Below are 13,947 nucleotides of genomic sequence, written 5' to 3'. Positions count from 1 at the left end.
TATTGGTCAGATGAAACCTCATCCTCAACCTAATGTAAATCATCACGTGCAGCTAGTACCAGACACTTCTATTTTGTGTGATTAGGTTGTTTATAATAATAACATTGTCTTAACTTCCATGACTTTTTTTATTTATTAAGAGAACCTTTTGTCTTCCATGATATTTTTTCTTATGAGGATCACCTTTTGTCTTGGCCTCTTACATCCCGTCGCTTCTTTATATTTTCAATCAAACTGTAAATTCCTTTTATAGCCCCTTTATAAGAGTCAAAATCTTTGCAAGAAACATCACACGGGGTATTGAATGCAGCAGACATTGCGCCTCTACGAAATATGATCAACTTTTCAGAATCACTTTTTTCAAAAGATGTCAATGATGTGTAATCATCTTTTGCTGATTTAGTCCATCTCTTGCAAATCAAACTATCTGGAAACACATTCATATGTTCGTGCCTCATGGAATAAATAATGCGAGAGCATGGAATTCCTATATGTTCAAATAGTCTACATTCACTTAAAAACACACTTGCCATCTTATCAAGACAAGCTGAAATTGTAGAAGTTTGATTGCAAAATTTATTCATCTTCAAGGTCACCTTATTACCAATCTCAATTTGTTCTACGACATTCAGTGCACCTGCCCCTTCTATCTCATTTTTAACATCCCTGGATTTTTTGCTTGTAATGAATATGGGCATTAGCACCAATAGTGAAGATATGTGTCTTGCTGATAGTGCAACAACCGACACAATTCTCAAGAATAAATTATATTTATCTAATTTAGTGAATCAAAAGACTGGTGTCAATACTATATTTGGCACCACAAAAGTAATTGAAGGCTCCGGAAAAGCCAATGTGTTGTTATGTGGAGGAGCAATATTGTACATTGATAATGCATTATATTCCCCTAAGTCTCATAGAAATTTATTAAGTTACAAAGATATTCGCTTGAATGGATACTATATAGAAACAAGAGATGATTAAGGGATTTAATATCTTTGTATTACAAAACACAATTCAGACACAAAATGTGTAATGGAAAAGTTACCGACTTTATCCTATGGCTTGTATTACACTTATATTAGTACAATTGAAGCACATATAAATGTAAACCAGAAGTTTACAAATAATGATAAATTTCTCATTTGGCATGACCGGTTGGCACATCACGGTTATATACTGATGCGAAAAATAATTGAAAATTCATGCAGTCATCAATTAATGTGTTAGGAAATTATTCAATCAAATAAGTTTTCATTCAGCTCTTACTCGCAAGGAAATTTAATAATTCTGCCATCACCAACAAAAACTAGAAATGACTCTATCAGTTTTTTCGAGCGTATACATGGTGATATTTGTGGGCCAATACATCCATCATGTGGAAGATTTAGATATTTTATGGTTTTAGTTGATGCATCAACTAGATTGTCACATGTTTGTTTGTTGTCAACTCACAACTAGGGGTTTGCGAGATTGCTAGCTCAACTAATTCGAATAAGAGCTCATTTCTCCGATTATCCTGTCAAGAAAATGCATCTTGAAAATACTGCAGAATTTTCATCTCAAGCATTTAATGAGTATTTTATGTCTATTGGAATTGACATTGAACACCTAGTAACACATGTTCATACACAAAATGGACTTGCAGAATCATTTATTAAATGTATAAAATTAATTGCAAGACCACTTATTATGAGATGCAAACTCTCAGTTTCAGCTTGGGGACATGCAATTTTGTATGCTGCAACATTGATTCGCTTCAGGCCAACGAGTTATCACACTTTTTCCCTTTACAATTAGTTTTTGGTAAAGAACCTAATATTTCCCATATAAGAATTTTTGGATGTGAGTTGTATGTTCCAATTTCTCTACCACAGCACAATACGATGGGTCCTCAAAGGAGGATGGGAATACATGTTGGATATGATTCTCTATCTATTGTAAACCAACAACAAAAGATTTATTCATTGCTCATTTTGCTGATTGTCATTTTGATGAATCAAATTTTCCAGCATTAGGGGGAGAGAATAAGAAGCTGGAAAAAGAGATCAGTTGGAATGAATTATCATTATCCCATCTCGATCCTCGAATAAAGCAATGTGAACTAGAAGTTTAAAAGATAATTCAACTGCAAAACTTAGAAAATCAATTACCAAATGCATTCACTAATCTAAAAGGTGTGACTAAATCATATATACTAGCTGCAAATGCTCCAATAAAAATGAATATCCTTGTTGGACAATCCAATGAGTCTCAACCACACTTGAAGCGTGGCAGACCAATCGGTTCTAAATATAAAAATCCTCGAATAAGAAAGGGAGCTAAGAATAAAGATGGCCTAAGTGAGGATATAGGAAATATAAAAGAATCCTCATACATACTAAACATTTCATTTCTAGAAGAGATTGATCAGATACCCAAACTCATGAAAATAAAGAGATCTCGATAAATTAAGTCCAAAATGAAATACAATGGAGCCGAAACGAACTCGACATTAATGATGTTTTTGCATACAATATAATGCTAAATGAGATAAGTGACAAAGAGGATCAAGAACCAACGTCTATAAAAATTGTAGAGAAAGTGTGGATTGGCCAAAATAGAAAAATGCAATTGAAGCAGAATTAAACTCACTTTACAAAAGACAAGTTTCTGGACATGTAGTTTGAACGTCTCAATATGTGAAGCCACTTAGATACAAATTGGTTTTTGTACAAAAACAAAATGAAAAGAAATAAAATTGTGAGATACAAAACCCGACTTGCCACTCAAGGATTTTTGCAAAGACCTAGAATTGATTTTGATGAGACATATTCATCTGTAATAGATGCAAGCACTCTTCGATATTTAATAAGCCTTGTAGCACATGAAGAGATTAATTTGCACACGGCTTATCTGTATGGTTCACTTGATAGTGAAATTTACATGAAACTCCCAGTGAAATTTACACATGATGGATGTTGTAACAACTTATCAAAAAAGCTACTCCATAAGATTGAACAAGTCTCTCTATGGGTTAAAACAATCTGGACGCATATGGTATTATTGTCTCAATGACTATTTGCTTAGAGAGAGTATACAAATAACTCTATTTGCCCTTGTATTTTTATAAAAAGATCAGGAAAATAATTTGCAATAATAGCTGTCTATGTGGATGACATAAATATTATTCGAACTCCTGAAGAGCTTCCAAAAGCTATGAATTGTTCAAAGAAAGAGTTTGATATGAAGGACCTAGGAAAGACAAAATTATGTCTAGATTTACATATTGAGCATTTGGACAAAGGAATATTTGTACATCAAGAAGGCTATATAGAAAAAGTGCTAAAACGCTTCTATATGGACAAATGTCACATGTTGTCTACTCCAATGGATATTAGATAATTTAGATTTGGAGAAAGATCCTTTCATACCTCGAGAAAAGGATGAAGAATTTCTTGGCCCTGAAGTACCATATCTCAGTGCAATTGGAGCATTAATGTACCTTGCTAATTATACACGTCATCATATATCATTTTCCGTCAATCTATTAGCAAGATACAATTCTTCACATATACGAAGACATTGGAACAGAGTCACATATATACTTTGTTACCTTATAGGTACACTAGATATGGGTTTGTTTTATACCAAAGTATCTAGATTCAAATTAATAGGTTATGCAGATGCAGGTTACTTGTTAAATCCTCATAATAGTAGATCACAAATAGGTTATTTGTTTACACGTGATGGTAAAACTATTTCATAGAGAATGATGAAATAAATCATAGCAGGAACATCATATAATCATGTAGAACTTTTAGCATTACATGAGGCAAGTCGAGAATGTGTTTGGTTGAGATCTTTAATTCAACACATACAAAATAATTGTGGTTTATCTTATGAAAAATTAAATACAATGATCATATATGAAGATAATACTACATGCATCGCTTAATTGAAAGATGGTTACATTAAAGTAGACCGAACAAACACATTTCTCCAAAGTTCTTTTTTACTCATGATCTTCAAAAGAGTGGTGATATAAACATCCAACAAATATGTTCACGTGATAATCTTGCAGATCTTTTCACAAAGTTACTCCCAAGTAGAACTTTTAATCAACTAGTACAAAAGATTGGTCTCATCGTCGAAGAAATGTTCGTTCACCTGAGGGGGAGAAATAAATTTATTTTAAAAGGATATTGTACTCTTTTTTCTTCACTAGATTTTTTTCCACAGAGTTTTTTCTAGTAAGGTTTTAACGAGGCTTATCCTCAATGAACATCCGGGGGGTGTTATGAATAATAGTAAATAGGTGTGGTTGTCCATTTCCCCCAATCTTTTTATAGTCCTTAACTCATTTGAGTTAAGTTCCTAAACTTTGTGTATTCCTTGGGTTCATGGTTGTTATTTGTAATGTGCTATAAATATGGTCCATGTTTCAATGTTAAAGGTAACTTGAAGAGAATAATATAAGATCACATTTCTTCTTTTCTTTGTCTCCTTCATCTCTATATTATTTTGGTTAATTTGAGAACAACTTTGATGTTATTTTTGCATTATTTCCAATGTATTAGTGGGCTTCTCGTGTGAGTTTTGTCAAATATATCTTGAAATCAATATAATTCCATTTAAAACTTCCACCAATTTCATTGATGGTTTCCGTTATACTTTATGAACAATAAATGTCCATGGGTATGTTCCAAAATGAGAAGAATAGTGGAAGTGAGTAAATGTCAATAAATGCATGAGAAATAGTCTCACATAGAAAATAATACTCACATGGACAAGTGTGGTGGTCCCAAGCATTATGCCTATTTTCTCCTCGGTGGCGACACCGGTTCTGAATCTAGGACCGGGTCCGAAGGCGTGGGCATATAGGCCGCATAGGAGTTGGGTGTTGGGTTCAACGTCCCTAGTCCATTTAATGCTCAAATGTTTCATTCAAAGGTTCAAATGACATCTCAATTCAATAACTGTACTTGAGTGCACTCGAGTGGGCCTATGCTTATCATATTCCCCCTACGTTGTGTGACAAGTCGGGGCTATCTCCATAGAAATTTTTTGTTTTCACAAAGTGCATTTAATTTGCAAGTTCTCCATGCTAAGTACTCCTCATAAGAAGGGCCACCACGAAGAGATATGTCAATTGGAAAGACCTATAAGGTTACCACAATTCAGGTTCCTATGTCGACCTCACCCATTCCCACATCAAGAAACTATGCTTCATGGCTGATAGCAATTACTTGCTGCAACCGTTCTTAAACTAGAAAATGCCAACAAAAATCAGCCCAATCCATAAGGCTCAATTCTTCTTAGAAGTTCGCCACAATCCACATAAGTAGATCTGCATCATCACGTATCACTGCACAAGAGCACACCCCTTTGGTCAGAGTTTTTGATCTTTATCAAATGACTACCCGCGCTCCATGTCAGGCAACTTGGAAAAATTATAATCTTCTCTCATGCATAAATGCGACCATGAGTCATACTTAGGTACGATTCAACTCATACTAGCAAAGTTGCACCTCAATCTCATACTAACTTGAGCATGAATATAACAATTTTTTTGCACACTTTCCGTTCATTGGAGAATTGTCACCACGACACGGAAAGGTCATTACCGGTGGGTCTTCATCAACATATCCAATATTCTTTGTTCCATTACATAATACTACCAAAAGTATATGTTTCATTGCCTATCATATATGCATCCGAATTATGATTTTAACCATCACTAGAATTTGATTTTAAAACTACCTTTTGCAATAAGTATTCCTTTCTTATTTGACAAAATTTTCATAACTCTATTTTAAATAAGTCTTTCCGACAAAATTTAAGTGTTAATATTTATCCTACATGTCTTTACTATGTAGAAAATGTCAAAATTATTACCCCCTACTTATTACTTTTTTCGCGAATTGTATTCAATTGACGTGAGTAACTTTATTTATATATATATATATATATATATATATATATATATATATATATATATATATATATATATATATATATATATATATATATATATATATATATATATATATATATATATATATATATATAATATGGCTACACTTATGATTACATAGCTTCTCCTTTAATGATGTGGAATTTATAACATAGCTCCTTTAATTATGGGGAATTTATAACCAAAAACTTGTCTTTATAAAGATCCTTCCAACAACTACATTTATGATTACTTCAATTGTGGAATTGAAACTCAGGCTTTAGGCATATGAACGAAAAACTTAATTAGGGCTGAAGCTGGTAAAAGATTTACTTATCATTATTGAATTGAAAGTTATGAATGAAATGAAGATTAAATGTATATCAATATTTTCTAGTTAAATGCTACAATTAAAGATTTACTCAATTAACTAATTAGTTCAATGTAGCATTATCTTTAGGATGAAACAATCCAAACTATCTTTATTGAAACAATCTTCATTAATTTAAACTTTAACTATGTATAGAATAACCTCCAAATTGCTAGACTCAACTCCCATGATAACCAAGGACTAGTTAAGACCAAAAATAACATTTTTCTCCTCCTAATCTATCACTCTAGCATTCTCAAGTATTTTGCCTCTTCACAACCTATAGTAGAGTTGTATTCATTGATTGTATTTTTAGTGTATAATAGTTGTGTGTTTGTTGAGTCTAGCTGGTCTTGTTTTTTCCTCTATTTTTATAGTATAACTAATCCTCTTTATTTTATTTTTTTTCCTTTTCTCTTATTAGTTTCATAGAAACATTTGATTCAAATCTGGATCAAAGTTTCTTCAATGGAATCAGCCAAGAAAACATCACAGCCTGGATGATATATATCAACAATACTCCACATGTATGGCATAACAGAAAAAAGAAAGGTTTGAAGAATCAAACATAAAAGCACAAATACATTCATATACATGAAAAAGTAATAATAATAATAATAATAATAATAATAATAATAATAATAATAATAATAATAACAATATTCAAGCAACATTATGAAAATTAAAAACATAATTTAATGACTTACATATAATGTTTTCCTCTGTACATTGCTTTAATGTATGTATACAAACACCTCTTTCCTCCATCACCTCTAGCTTGCAAAGATAAAGTATAAATAGAGGGAATTTTTTTTTTTTAAAAAGAAAATAAATATTTTTAATTATATCAAAATATTTTATATAATAAAATCTAATACACTATGAATTGATTATACTATATAATCTATACATAGAGACATATGTATATAGATTTATGTATATAAATATATAAATTTACGGTGGATTTATGAAGATCTCTGAGGCAGTAACAAGACATCTCATGACTTCAACTTGAGCTTTCAAAGATTGTATATAATCTAGGGTTTCATCAACCAAACAAGCATCATCCATGAATTTTCCACCAGGTAACAAACTCTTGAGTGTTCTTGTTCTTTTCTTAACCAACTTTGTTGCAATAAAACTTGCCTCCACTCTTTGTTTCACATGATTTCTTCTCAAGATCTTTCTGCTTCCAATTATCCTTTTTCGATAAAGCCGACACGAATTCGTCAAGTTTTTCTTTGTTATCTTCTTCTTTTGTGGTGATGATGTTGATGTATCTTGTTCATCTATGCTTGTTGAAGTGTTTGCAATAAATGCTTTTCTCCAAAGGGTAGTCTTGTCTTTAGTGGAAGCCATGGCTAAATCTGCGGAAAGCTTTATGGCTTTCTTTCTCTCAAACAAGTTCATGTTCTTCTTTTGTGAGTTGTATTTTCTTAGACCCTTTATCCATTTCTTTAAGAATTCTCTCTTAAGTGAACTCAAATTTCGCATTCTATAAAAGAAAATATGTAGGTTAAATTTCAACAAGAGGTTGATATATAACATATACATATATATGATATATGAAATGATATAACATGCTAGGGCTAAATTTAACTATATTCTAGTTCAAGCCAAGGTTAAAATCGTAAAAACGACTGCAACAAAAATTATACATATCGATATTGTTATTCACCGTTTTTAAAATGAAAAATGTAACGACGGTACAATCAGTATCAGTATCAATATCGCAACATCTATACTGATCGTATTTAAATCCCTGATTCTAGATAGGTAGAAAAAATGAAGTAATTTTTGTAATTAAAAAATAAATATAAATTGAAACATACCTTATTGAAATTCTTGAAGGAGAAAAAGTAGAAGAAGGAGAGAAATTATGAGTGAGTTTTGAAGAGAGATATAGAAGCAAAGTGGAAAATGAGAAGATGATGAATTAATGTGAGGGGAAGAATTTAAGTGCTTGAAAGATGAGAGTGGTGGGGCAATGAGAGAGAGACATATGCACATGCTGGCACATGGAAACAATGGCCCACTACCTAAAACTAAATAGAGAATAATAATATTAGATTGTAAAGAAAACAACGAGATTAGATTAGTGGGTAAAGAAGGAGAATAAAGGTGACCTTAATCTAATGCAAACCTAACATCAAGTATCTTGGTTTAGAATACAAACAAAATTCACTAAATACGATTCACTTAGAAACAATGTGTACTTATGGCCCGCGAGTGGAACTTCGTGAGAGCAAGATTAGTACATTGCACCATACTAATTTATTTTATAATTAGGGAAAGAAGAAATTGTGATTAATTAAATTAATAAACTTTTTCCAACAGTTTTCTATGAAATTGTTTTTTTAATGAAAAATAATATATAATAAACAAAGGAAAAAACCCTCAAAAAATTATAAGAAGAGGGGTTTCGGATATTACAAGGCGTGCTTAACATAAAACTCTAAAGAGGAAACAACCCAAAGCCAAAAATGTAACATAAATCGAATTGTAAAACAGAAAACTAAAACCAACATCAACAAGTCTCATGAAAAAGAAGAGTGTCATTGACCAACTCTAGAATTAGGTTGTAGACACACGAATCACTATTGATCATCTATGATGCATAGGTACGGGTATCGGTATCCGTACGAGATACGTCATTTTAAAAAAAATCAAGGTACGAGTACGTTAATAAAATATAAGAGTTTTTTTTATAAAATATACAAGTAGAAAACTAAATTGTTAGGTTCACAATAAAATACAACTATAAAAGTTCGAAAAAATCAAAAATAATGTTAAGATACAATAACAAGAAATTAAAATAAATATATTATATTGATATTTGAGAAAATCACAAATTTCACTCGAAACTGAATCATAAGAAAAAAAATGAAGTAACACGAGTACGGTAAATGTATATGGTACGGGTTTGTACCCGGTACCGGTACTTCACCATTTTATAAATACTCATGCTTCATAGTTAATCATGAAGACAAACGATAAGGTCTTGAAGTCATACATAGAAAGAACATGAGCTTGATGCTATCTACTGTGATATCACTTTCAAATTTTAAAAATATTTCTTTCTTCTCCATTTCTCACTTTTGTTGATGAAAAAATAATAATATTGATTTGGGGTTTCCAAATGGTCCAAACCATGAGTGTCAAATCATAGTAAGTTCACTCATAATCTTTTCCCTACCACCTAAAGAGAGAATAAACTAAAACTAAAATCGGAGATCGCTAGGTAAATTACTAACCAACTCAATCAAAAAAATATTATATTCCAAATAGATAGAACAATCACACAAGTTTCAAATAGATAGGAAACGAACTCTACTGCATCCCAACACAGAGGGCAAGTGATATTTGCTAGGTCAATAACAACATCTCTCGAAAACATATTCTCTCTAGAAGGAAACGTATTTTGCAGAAGTTGCTAAGAGAAAGTCCCCACCTTAAAAGGGGCCCAACTAAATCGAATGAGATGAATGGTCAAAATTGAACCCTAGAGAGGGAGTGAACGAGGCTTATTAATGCCCACTAAAGCTTGATAAGCATAAGTGACCATAAAAGCCTTATTTCTAACATGGTGGTAACACCACCTGTCCATATTGAGAGTAAGAGTAAAATAAAATTTTATTCTAGCGCAGGGACAGATGTTAGACATTATGTCTAAGACAATATGTTCAACATCTTAAATCAAAATTGACAGATAATAGAAAATAGATGATAAATTATAAAGTAATAAAGAACATGAGAGAATTGGTAACCATGTTTGATGCAACATCACCTACATCCAGGAGGCTTCCAACCCAAGAAAGGAAATCTATTTTCAATAGTATTAGTACACATGCTTACGTACATGCTTACAAAGTTGAAGGCCAGATGTAAGGCCAGTTGTTCCACCATGTGAACATATTGCATCAGATCAACTAGGATCACAAATTAGGAATCCACACAACGCATCAGATCAACACACATTACATCATAACATCAGAAATCATAAAAGGTGGTTGCTAAAAAGATCAAATCAATCATAAGAGGAAAAGCAATGCTTAGACAAGCATATCACAAAACATGTGCACATAACACGTCTTTCACTCCCCTTTTTTTTCATAATTTGGAAAAGGTAGAAAAAATAGAGAAATCAGAGAACACTAAAAGTTATAGTCAGAACTGAGAATTATTACCATAGAAGAACCATTTTTAATGAGAAGGATCCATTACAGACCATCAAATAAAAGCAAATAACATGCCCATATACAATGGCCAAAAGGAACATAATCAAATTGAAATAATTGAAAGAGAACAAGAACTCCAACTTCACTGCCCAAACCTTCCACCTAATGAGAGAAAACTGACCCAATCTTCATCGACATCTGAGGCGGAATCGCTTGCTTAAACAAGCTTCCTATTCAAGAACTTCATCTTGGGCATTAACTTTTCCCAATCATAGATGGTCATAGATGTTACAGCATTTGGTTCCACCTTTGTTCATTCTTCTCCAGGCCAACCTTCTTTGACTTAGGAACCCCAGATTTCCTTGTTGCTGCCTTAATTTCTTCAAATTTTTTACTCATATTGGAATAAAATGGAAGAAATTGAGAGAAAAGAGAATTAACATATTTGTGAGAGAAATAAAGAGAGATTAAAATTGGTCTTGTTTGTAACAAAGGACCAGTTTTAAAAAAATTTTGAAATGGGAATAATCGGTCTTATTCCCGTGCTACAATGATCTTAAGGGGCAAAAAAGGTCTTTCTAGTTTTGCGTACCTCCCATGCATTGATTGATACAAATTCTCATATATGAAAATCGTCATCACCAGTCACTTCAATCTCTTGAAGTCTTGTGGACGAACTCTAGTTCTTTAAGGTCTCTGGCTTGTACCAACCACACCCTCCTCGACTTCGACTGTAATATATATAATTTCTTCGACTTCAACTTCACCAGTTTCTTCGTTAAAGGCATAGCTTGCTCATCAATGTCTTATTAACTGTATCACCAGAATTCCAATCCCAGGCATAATTTTCAGCAATCTTCTCATTAATTGGATTGAAGAGCCTATATGCACCAGTTTTATGATATCCTGCCAAAATCATAAGTTCACTCTTGTCATCAAGGTTCCTTCTTCTTGCATTAGAAACATGCTTGTAATAAATAGAGCCAAAAACCTTAAGATGACTCACCGATGGTCTTTGGTCATTCCACACTTCTTTAGGAACCTTGCTCTTTAACTTCTTGGTAGGGCACCTGTTCAGAATATAAACGGTTGTGGAAACAGCTTCAACTAATAAGGATTTTGGAAAATTCTTCTACTTCAGCATACATCTCCTCATATCCAATATGGTCTCGTTTCTTCTTTCTGCAATTCCATTATGTTGAGGCGTATAAGGAGTTGCTACGTCGTGATCGACACCATGTTCTACACAAAACTCTTCAAATATCTTCAATGTGTATTCGCCACTTCCATATGTTTGCAAAATTTTGATCTTTTTCTCACTCTGGTTTTCGAAAAGCCTTTTGAATCTCTTAAAGATTTCAAATACTTCGTCCTTTCGCTTGATCACATAGATCTAGAGTTTTCGATTGTAGTTATCGATAAATGAGACGAAATACCTATTTCCGCCAATGGTATGCTCTTCAAAAAGGCCACATAAATTTGAATGTACAACTTCGACTATGCAGGAGGATCTCATTAGCATAGTAGTGACTAAATAATTTCTGGATTGCTTTTTGACTAAACAACTTTCACAGAGTTTACCGGGCATTACAAGACTTGGTATACCATTTACCATCTCTTGAGTAATCAATTGATTGAGTGACCTAAAATTCAAATGGTCAAACCTCAAATTCCACAACCAACTATCCTTGTGGTCGACAACTGTTTTTAAGCATTGTACCTCTGTCGAACTAATCATAGTCTTAAATGTTCAATTTTTCGACAACGGAGATTTTAAGACTAAATTGTTGTAGGTGTCAAACAATTCTAAAGCTCTGTTTTTCATGACAACTTAGAAACATTTTTCGACCAGTTCTCCAACACTTAGTAGATATAACTTCATTCACGGTACATTAAGTACATCTTTGTTCATGGCTTTTGCTCTATTGCTCCTTTGAAAAACAATGTTTCTAGTTCTTCTGCTTGCAATGAGCTATTATCTCCAAGTTTGACTTTGCTCTTCTTTGACTCGCCGAAATCGGTAAACACATCCTTTCGACCAATCATATGATTCAAGCAGCTTGATTCAATGAACCAGATCTTATATTCGACAGGGTTATCTGCAACTGCAGTCATAACCACCATATCATTAGAATCCTTTGAATTTTGACATGCAAGGTTTGCTCCTTTGTCCTTGCCTTTTTTCTATCCCTTGTCTTTCTTGTACCAAAAATTCTTAGCTAAGTGACCCCACTTTTCAAAGTGTTAGTATTGCCCTTTTTTTATCTTCTTTGTCTTTCTTATATTTTTCTCCTCCTCTTTTTGAGGATTCAAAAACCTATCATCGACCTTACTCTTGTGAAAATTTGACCAAGACTTCTTGCCCTAAGTCTTGTCAATTTTAACTTTGAATTTGTTGGAACCACCATTCTTCTTCCATGCCTGAGTTTGTAGTGCTTGTATCAAATCTTGAACTCCTTTCCTTTCGACAATCCTAATCTCATGCGCCTCCAACGAACCAACCAAATCTTCCAATTTTAGATTTTGAAGATTTTTGGATTCTTGAATAGCTACGATAACGTGATCAAAGTGAGAGGTCAACATACACATTACCTTCCCAACCATCATCTTAGCAGTTAGGCTTTCACTACAACCCTTCATGAGATGGACGAGATTCTGAACCTTCAACACATATCATGCAATATTTTCATCTTCTCCCATATGCAGCAATTCATACAATCGTTGAAAAGTTTTCAATTTGACAACTTTGACTTTCTTACCTTCTTCATCGCACTTGACAAGAATATCCCATTCCTCCTTGGTTGATTTAGCATGAGAGATCTTGTCAAAATTTGCTGAATCTACTGCCGATTGAATGTAATACGCAGCCTTGCAATCTTTATTCTATGCCTCCTTGTGTGCAGTTTTTTGCACGTCGGTCGCATTCTGAGCAAGATCAGGAACGCCGTTTTCTACCACTTCTAGGGTTTCATGAAAACCAAATAAGGACTTCATATGCTTGCTCCATCGGTTCCAATTTTTCCGTCTAGAATTGGAAGAGATTTCGTAATTGCGTTAGTACCATTCATATTTGTAGTGATTGATTCAAGTTCCCTAGAAACACGACCACTAACGTGAAGTTCTTGAAAACACAATCAAGAATGTAACAACCTTCTAAACCCCGCGGCGATTAATCAAATTAAATCAGAGTAACATGCACAAGGGCGTCACAATTAATAAATAAAAATAAACCACATCGGTCACAAGTCATGCATTCACTGAAGAAACACACTAACATAACTCATAAATCAACTATCTCATGTTTACACAGCGGAATATGTTATCAAACTAGCATTACATTCATCCATGCTTTAATTCTCAAATAAGATAAATAAAATAGAGTTAATGTCATAAACTAAAAACAGCGTTCCCCAGTGTTACACCTATCAGAACATGACCCGACGCTAATCGACACATTGACTCAT

At 33.1% G+C, this 13,947-nt stretch overlaps 1 protein-coding gene across 1 annotated transcript; it reads right to left on the bottom strand.

Moving 5' to 3' along the window:
• Positions 1–6,990: 6,990 nt before the first annotated feature.
• On the bottom strand, positions 6,991–8,284 carry LOC131600565 (transcription factor IBH1-like 1). The gene is made up of 2 exons (XM_058872713.1): positions 8,138–8,284; positions 6,991–7,800 (listed from the first exon to the last, which is right to left on the bottom strand). Exon 2 carries the CDS (start codon positions 7,797–7,799, stop codon positions 7,260–7,262), a length of 540 nt encoding a protein of 179 aa, XP_058728696.1. The 5' UTR covers position 7,800; positions 8,138–8,284; the 3' UTR covers positions 6,991–7,259.
• Between the last annotated feature and the right edge of the window lie 5,663 nt (positions 8,285–13,947).

This window comes from Vicia villosa, linkage group LG1, assembly GCF_029867415.1.
Source record: "Vicia villosa cultivar HV-30 ecotype Madison, WI linkage group LG1, Vvil1.0, whole genome shotgun sequence".
NCBI classification, from domain to species: domain Eukaryota; kingdom Viridiplantae; phylum Streptophyta; class Magnoliopsida; order Fabales; family Fabaceae; genus Vicia; species Vicia villosa.
This window is presented reverse-complemented; position numbering and strand designations above follow the sequence as displayed.